General features: G+C 37.8%; 1 protein-coding gene across 6 annotated transcripts; it reads left to right on the top strand.

Moving 5' to 3' along the window:
• The first annotated feature begins 4,210 nt into the window (after positions 1-4,210).
• On the top strand, positions 4,211-8,105 carry LOC140862963 (calcium/calmodulin-regulated receptor-like kinase 1). 6 transcript variants are annotated; one of them, XM_073266004.1, is made up of 9 exons: positions 4,211-4,395; positions 4,513-4,971; positions 5,171-5,545; positions 6,081-6,234; positions 6,635-6,761; positions 6,889-6,974; positions 7,105-7,180; positions 7,265-7,464; positions 7,537-8,105. In XM_073266004.1, the coding sequence occupies exons 3-9, from the start codon at positions 5,229-5,231 to the stop codon at positions 7,840-7,842; spliced, it is 1,266 nt and encodes a 421-aa protein (XP_073122105.1). In that variant the 5' UTR covers positions 4,211-4,395; positions 4,513-4,971; positions 5,171-5,228; the 3' UTR covers positions 7,843-8,105. The 6 variants fall into 6 exon arrangements, with proteins under 6 accessions (XP_073122105.1, XP_073122103.1, XP_073122102.1 ...); XM_073266002.1 differs by having other exon boundaries at positions 4,211-4,481; positions 4,832-4,971; XM_073266001.1 differs by having other exon boundaries at positions 4,211-4,518; positions 4,832-4,971.
• The last annotated feature ends 251 nt before the right edge of the window (positions 8,106-8,356 follow it).

The raw sequence follows: 8,356 nt of genomic DNA, 5'->3' as shown, positions 1-8,356 counted from the left end.
TATGGAGCACAAAGGCCTCCAAAACAACCTCTGAAGTAAGAAAACTTCCAGAGTAATACCGACTAAGGGTCGCGCTTCCTCACGTCTAGTACTGGTCATAATCTACAACTCTTGGTATTACTTAGTCTGTCATCCTGATGAAAATCCATTACCACTAGGTAACAATCTAAAAAGATCAAAATAGCCAACTGTTCTAAATAAATCCGTCTAGACAAACATTCATGCATCCTGATGAATCACATCATCTTTGAAAACACTTGGTTTACTAGAATATTCTAGGTAAAACATCTAGAACTATTCATTGAAAACATGCAAAATCCCAAGTACTCATTAAAACAATGATCAGTCTTTTATTCAAAATAACCAAGTTAATCTCAAAGATTACAACAGTTGAACCACAAATCCAGGTTCTAATACAATTTTTATTACAATCTCATGTAATACACAACTTAATCAAAAGCTTACACTGAAAGATGTACAATACAACAATAACTGAGTACATCAAATACTGAAATCTTTAATACATCTGATTACAACTGAAATACTGTTTACAACCGAATACAATATTTAAACTCTTGCGGAAGTCTTTCATTCCGTCTACTGATCTTGAACATGAAGTTTCCCATCTGCTACTCAGGTCAGCAGAACTTGTACCTCACAAGATCTCAAAGAATAAAATCTTGCTAATCTACCGGATCCTTCCAATATTGTTGGGTTCCTTATCTGGTAGATGAGACAAGATTTTCCCGTCAATCTCTCCAACTACTAGATGAGAGTCTTCCGGGGTGGCTTCCTTGGTCGAATCAGAATGGATGACTACATGTCACACATTCCTTTCAACCTGGAGAAGCACCTGGCGTTGAAAACTAGATCTTCTCTACCAGCTCCATCCTGCTGGGATCCACATAATACGAACTTCTGCTGCCAACCTTGGCAATGACGATCTTGGAAAATCCTAGACATCCTGCTATTCCAATTCCTGATACTGCTATCGTTATTGAATCCAACTTGTAATCCTACAAAGGATAACCCAAAATCAATACTATGTCCCAAAGAATCTTATTGCATGCTCTGATACCATAAATGTAATAACCCGTACCGTGATCACCTACTAATCAGAACTTAAGCATGCAATTAATTAATAAAATAATCTTAATCAGAGTAACTGCGGAATTAAATTAAGTCAAATACCAGGTAAGCAAAACCTAGTGGTCAACCCCGCTACCCAGCCTTGGTCACCACCTAACCTCCCTGTCTCCGGGAAAACTACCTGCAACTGCCCCATGGAATAGGGCATCCAGCCAACAGAAAATAACCGAAAGTGAGCCTAACATGCTCAGTACGAGAGTATGAGTATACACTATTATATGCGCATGAATGCAAATATACTGGGTATCAAGACACAAGGTCAAGAATATCTGATAGAGAACAACTTGGGCCTTGGTATATACCTCGCTGAGTCATCGTTACAGGAGGTGACATACATACCTAGATGCCCTGATGGTGACCTAACACAAGTCCACGTGTCCAACCAAATATTAGTGACCTGACACGAGCTCATGTGTCCAACTAATATTGGTGACCTGACACGAGCCTATGTGTCCAACCATCTACTGACAAGGTTAATATCCCAATATCGGATATCACAAGGATACTAGCTCAATATGCTCATGTATGCAACATACAGTCATGACATGCAGTATATAAAGACATATAATACATGCAATCACATAATCCATGCAAACACATAATACATGCATACTCAATCTGGATATCTCGAATAATACTTCCGTACCTTTCTAAGGCAGATCCTAGAAGCTTCCATCTAGGTCCAAGCCTACCATGCAACACTACAACATAAATAACCATGCATTACCTAGCATGCCAAACATCACCTACTAGGCTCTAAAAGCCTTAATTAAACTATAGCCTACTCCCTATTTACTATAGGAAACCAAAGCCATACCTTCGTCCGTCGTCAGCCCGCTGATGTCGCATGCCCCAGAGTCTGGGCATAGCCTAGCTGCGACTCCTGGATGCCTCGCCAGTGCTCCGCCGCCTGGCTGCTACTGCGGACACTGTTCGCTATAAAAAATACTATTTTCTACTCCAACTCTTAAAGAAAGAGTCCCGAAGCCCTTAAAATAGAGCCATTACCGGGAGAGGAGAGGAAATTTGCACTTCAAAATGAGGGATTCGGACCCCTATTTATAGGCCACGATCGGAAGCTCCTAACGGGGATCGGAAGCTACTAACTGATCGGAAGCTCCGAACTGATCGGAAGCTCCTAACGAGGATCGGAAGCTACTAACTGATTAGAAGCTCCGAACTAGTTCGGAAGCTCCGATCGCACCGCTTCTTCCGAACTATTTTTCGGGTGCTTCCGAACTGGTTTTGGACCCCTGGGACCTACCCTACCATTTTCGAACGTTCCGAATCTGATTTTCCACTTATTTTTACCAAATAAGGACTCCTTAAACATGTTTTGACACTTTTAAAATTATATGTCATTTTCTAACATGTTTAAAATTACTTAATATTGTAAAATGAAACCGGGCTACTACTCGCATACACCCAACTTTCCATGTTTCCTAACTCAAGCCCTTCCAAGGGGAATTCCCAGAAAAAGTCGCGCCCCTCCCTGAGAATAGCCACAATAATAGGCCTCTCTCAGTTCCCATCTGTATCATTGCTACTCGCCTTCATCGAAAGGGGACTCAGGTGGTTAAACAGGTACTGGTCCAATGGTCAGGTCTTTCTCCGGATGATGTTACCTGGGAGAATTTTGGTGCATTCTGTTCCATATATAGTCAACTACACCTTGAGAACAAGGTGTTTTTCGAAGAAAGCGGGAATGATAGCCCAATTAACATAAACATGGACCATCAAACAATAGACCAACAACTCAAAGACTGGGCTTCAAAGGGGCTTTTAAAAAATGAAGAGGTGGCCCAAGAACATGTTGATAAAAAGCCTATCAGAAACATTGAAGCAAAAGGAAAAGAATCAATGGAGGATTCCCCGCAAGAAGAATCGAGAAGGCGCAATAAACCAGCTTGGATGAAGGATTACGTAATGTGAGAGAAGCACACGTTTTTTGGGATCATTTTCTATTATCTTTCTGTTGGGATTTCTGTTTTTAATTATGACGTCAAAATGTAAAAGACATATAAATTGTTGGAGAAAAGTTGTAATCGATATCGAATATTTTATCAGTGAAATACAATTGAGAGTTTGACACAGACTCGAAGTGTGCGTGTGTGTGTTTTTCCCTTCATAATTCATATCAGTGTATGGAACTTTTGAAATTATTGAATTTATTTGCTACGGTAAATTAAAAGTAGTCATGTTTTGTAATGATATTGTGAATATTATCTTGCTTCGGCATATATTTTAAAATTCGAAATTTCCAGATCTCGAATAAAATTAAAAACGATGGCCTTGTGTCTAACGGGCCATGAAACTATGATTTTCAAATTTCAAGTTGCATGTCTTTTTTATCCAAGAAATAAAATAATGAACATATAATATAACATGAACTCTCCTTTCAAAGACTCTTCTGCCAACAGCTCGATTTAAAACCATGTCACTTTCAATCGTCACATTACCATTTAAATTTCAAATCAATTCAGATTGAATGACATTAAATAACCTGATTTATTTGCTGGAACTTATGAATTCTTCGAGGAATCAAAAAAATTTCGAAACCCGGATAAATGGGTCTTTATTCCTGAAGTTGATCACCACTTTTTTTCTTCTCTGTTTTTGAGAAATGGTCCCCGCTTTTGGAAGCATGCTGATTCAGGGCATCATTACATTGCCGGTTTCTTATTATATTATCTTCTCAACTTATTATCCAAACCAATCTTAAAAAAACATAACATGTCCATCCACCAAAAGTGCCTAATTTACCCTTTAAATGTCTAGTTGAATTGACATTATTCTACATAAAAATCGCCATCAACATTTTGTTTTCATTTATGACATGCTTTGAAAATTATCCGAATATGGGGAAAAATACACACTACAAGAAAAATATGCATATGTTTCGTGCTACACAAATATTTTCCCAACGATTGCCCCAAAAGACAAAAGTGTCATCAAAAGTAAATTAATGTCAAAATTGATACTTTATTACGCATCTCATTTCATTTATTCTCAAAAGGGCATTTCGGGAAATCGATGACTACAATTCATATTCACGCGCATTTCCTATTTTGATTCCATTTTATCCCCGAACGTACTACTGCTTGCTTTATGCTGCCTCCGCCATAATGCCATTGATTGATTTTGGCCTCGCCGAATAATCTTTCTTTCGGCCATTGTTCGGTGCCAAGAATCCAGAGGTCCAAAAATTCTACCTGGGCATGCGCTTGCACTTGGTTATTTTCCCCCGTTGTCTCTTTCGCACATTTCCTTGCTTTCTTACGACGATTTTTCACCGGAAAAAACTGTCATTAACTGCCGCCCCTTCAACCCCGGTACATTCCACGTTCAGTTTACTTCAATCAGGAAAAGGTTGAAACATATTATATTTCTGATGTTTCTGGTCTCATTATTCTCCTTTTGAAATACTGCTACTGTACTTAAAAGCTCTGTCTTTTATAACGTCTCTGGTGCTTTTATCTCTCTCTTTTTTGTTTTTTTTGCTTTTAAGGATTATGGTTATTTTTTCTGGGTTTTTGAGTGAGAGAATCTGGGTTCGTCTGTTGTTTTCTTTATTGTATTTTATTGGTCTCGAGTCGGTCAAGCTCGACGGTGTAGCTTTTATGTTGTGTTGTTGACGAAACCGTGGGAGTAGATTGACTTTTCTTATTTTTGGAATGTTCAGATGTTTTGACCGTAGCTTATGAAAATTCCGGTATCTGCACTCAGCTGGTTTTCGCTGAATTTTTAGTCCGGTGGATTGTAAAATTTAAGGCGTCGGACCTAACTTTATACTCTGTCTATTGCTTAGCCATTATTTTTGAGGTAAAAGATTTAATGGTCTTGGGATTATGGCTTTGTTTATTATCACTGCATCTCACATCTGCAATCCTGCATCTGTAAAAAGAAGTCCCATGTTCGAGATTATTGATGAGGAAATCTAATTGGAACTATAGCTGTATTGTTTTCTTGCTCCTAAACAGAGAGATTCTTGAGCTAATAGTATTATGTTTTATCTTTGCAGGTTATTTTCCGTATACTATTTGTATGTAGTAATATACCACGGACCTGGTAACAAAGAGATGAGAAAGGAATCTGTGGGCTTAGTTATTGGGATTTCAGTAGGAGTGGTGATCGGAATAGCTTTGGCTGTTGTCGTGTTTTTTTGCTTTGCGTACCGTAGGAAGCGTTCCCAGATTGGCAGTAGCAGTTCCAGGAGCAGTGCAACGATTACAATTCATGAAAATGGCGCAGATACTACTTCAATATTTTCTGACCCATCAGTCGGGATAGAGTCGCCGCGGTATGCTGTACGAAATGGCATGGCTTTCTGGTTTGGTAGATTTAAGAAGGCTGGTGGTGTGGTTGCTGCACCCGGGATCCTTGAGTACTCCTACAAGTATGCATTCTTTCCCTGCTCATGGCCTGTTGTGATTTAGTGCATACCATATTATTATCACTATCTTTGTTTGAAGCTTAATGTGGCATGGACTGGGAACTTATATGTCATTCACCGTCGTTTAAAAATTTAACAGCAACTTGTGCGTTTGTCGTCAGTGAATATATGAGTACGGAGCAAAATGAGTTGAGGATAAAAGGATACGAGGGCTTAACAAGTTAGTCATTGTGAAAGAGATAAATGGAAATAATAGTTTCTATAGTTGGTGTAGCACCAAAAGACATGATTATAAATAGGAAGTTAAGTCTCATTTGTAAGTATTCAACATATATGTCAAGATAAATTTCTCTCTGTATCTTGAGCTTCTCTCTTTATTCTCACCCCATTCTTAGTAGGCAAGCTATCTTGAGCTAGCTACCCTAATGATATATTATTTGAGTTTTATTTGTGATGATATTTTCTTTGCATTCAAATCTTTTGCTTGTTAAATTAGCTCATGATATTTGTGCCCTTCTCACTTTTTCACCACAATCAGGGACCTGCAAAAGGCAACCTACAATTTTAGCTCATTAATTGGTCGAGGAGCTTATGGTCCTGTGTACAAAGCACAAGTTTCGCCTGGTGATACCGTTGCTGTTAAAGTGCTTGCAACCAATTCAAAGCAAGGGGAAAAGGAATTCCAAACTGAGGTACTTCATTTTGACTTCTAGCATGTTGGCCGGTAAGAACTTGCTTTACTTTGTTGGTTGTAATCAACCAAACAGATTGAGAGAGTGCCATTAGTTAAGTGCCTAATCATTAACAGCTCATCTTCTGAAAGGACATGGCTGCTTCATACCTTAGGAGAAGCGAGTGTTGAAAATATTTTCATCACGTTATTTAGTCTCTACTTTACCAACCATTGAACAACAAAATATTACTCAATTTATAAGCAAAATGCATTGTTATTGCATGCGGTTCCATTCGAATCAACATATATTTTAGAATCCTGCACCATCAGTTCTAGTACACATCAATTATAAGTGTCCATATCTGTGCCATCGACTTCAGCACTCGTTGATTTAACTTTCAATTTGATTTTACTCTCAGGTTATGCTATTAGGAAGGTTGCATCATAGAAACCTTGTGAATTTGGTTGGCTATTGTGCAGAGAAGAACCAGCACATGCTTGTTTACGTGTATATGAGTAGAGGAAGTTTGGCTTCTCATTTGTATAGTAAGTTAGCTATTATGTTTGTTCAAATTTCAAATAATAAACGCCTCATTTTCTGCCATTTCATCATGGTGATATAATTTTTAGTTTGCATTATACTTGTTTTTTTGTTTTTTTGTTTTTTTTTCAGATGAGAAACTCGAACCATTAAGTTGGGAATTAAGAGTTCAAATAGCACTTGATGTAGCATGGGGTTTGGAATATCTTCACGAGGGTGTAAGTTAAAAAAAAAACATTATTCTTATCCAGAGAGCAGTCTCTTACTAAAATGTGCTTCGGTTGTCCTTGCTCGGTTACTCATACTCGTTTTCTCTCCTTTACCTGTTGATTCTTTTATGAGCTTCAGGCAGTTCCACCTGTGGTACATAGAGATATCAAATCATCCAACATTTTGCTGGATCAGTCCATGAGAGCAAGGGTAGGTTTATCTTTGTTGTGCACTTTTTCCTTGAAGAATGTCTGCAGGATTGAGTACTAATTGATTTCAACTATTTTTATGCAGGTAGCTGATTTTGGACTTTCGAGGGTAGAGATGGTTAGCAAACGCGCCTCAAATATTCGGGGGACTTTTGGATACCTTGATCCTGAATACATATCAACGCGTTCTTTCACGAAAAAGAGTGACATTTATAGCTATGGTGTGTTGCTCTTCGAACTTGTTGCTGGAAGAAACCCCCTCCAGGGTCTTATGGAGCATGTTGAGCTGGTAAGTTGTCTTTAGAAAAGTTTTTACTACTTTGACTTCTCTACTTATTAACTCAGTGATTAATTATCGCAGGCAGCCACGAGTACAGAAGGGAAAGCTGGATGGGAAGAAATAGTTGATCCTCGTTTAAATGGGAAATTCGACGTGGGAGAACTCAACGAATTGGCTGATCTTGCACATGGATGCGTCGTAACTATTGCAAGAAAAAGGCCATCGATGAGGGACATCGTTCAGGTTCTCTCTAGGATTCTTAAATCCAGACAAAGTAAGAAGCATCCTTCAACTCCCCTGGAAAATGAAGTTGTAATCAATATGCACCGGTTAGAACACCGGCGAGCTGAATCGTTGGACAGCACAACTGATTCATTTGATATTTAAACGGAAGGGTTTTACTTCTTTGCTCGGCTTCCTGGATTTTGGATCTTGATCTGAACATAATTTGAGGTGCCTCTGCTGGAATTCAAACCAGTTTCTCTGGTGGCTTTTTCTTGTGAAGCTAAAGTAAAAGCTTGCCTGTATATAGTTTTGTAATCGATTCTTAAAATGTGTCAAAATTTTGGACTTCTTCTTTGACCATAAATATTCTCTCTTTGTGTTTTACCATTCTAATACTTTGTGAAATTTAAATCAAGAAGTTGAAAACCCACACACATGACGTTGAACATTTAATTCAAAAGCTCTATTTAACAAGTTTTTATGGTAATACAAATATTTTTTAATTTGCACATAGTATTATTAGTATATGTGAGATTATAGTAAAAATTAAATTCCTTCAAGGCCTAAAATGATATTATAAGTGTAAATAGGTAAATATATTTTTCATTTAATCTTATACATATTATCAAAAAAATAAAATAAAATAAAAATTAATCTTATACATGGTTTTTAGTAA

This window comes from Henckelia pumila, chromosome 4 (assembly GCF_033568475.1).
Source record: "Henckelia pumila isolate YLH828 chromosome 4, ASM3356847v2, whole genome shotgun sequence".
NCBI classification, from domain to species: Eukaryota; Viridiplantae; Streptophyta; class Magnoliopsida; order Lamiales; family Gesneriaceae; genus Henckelia; species Henckelia pumila.
This window is presented reverse-complemented; position numbering and strand designations above follow the sequence as displayed.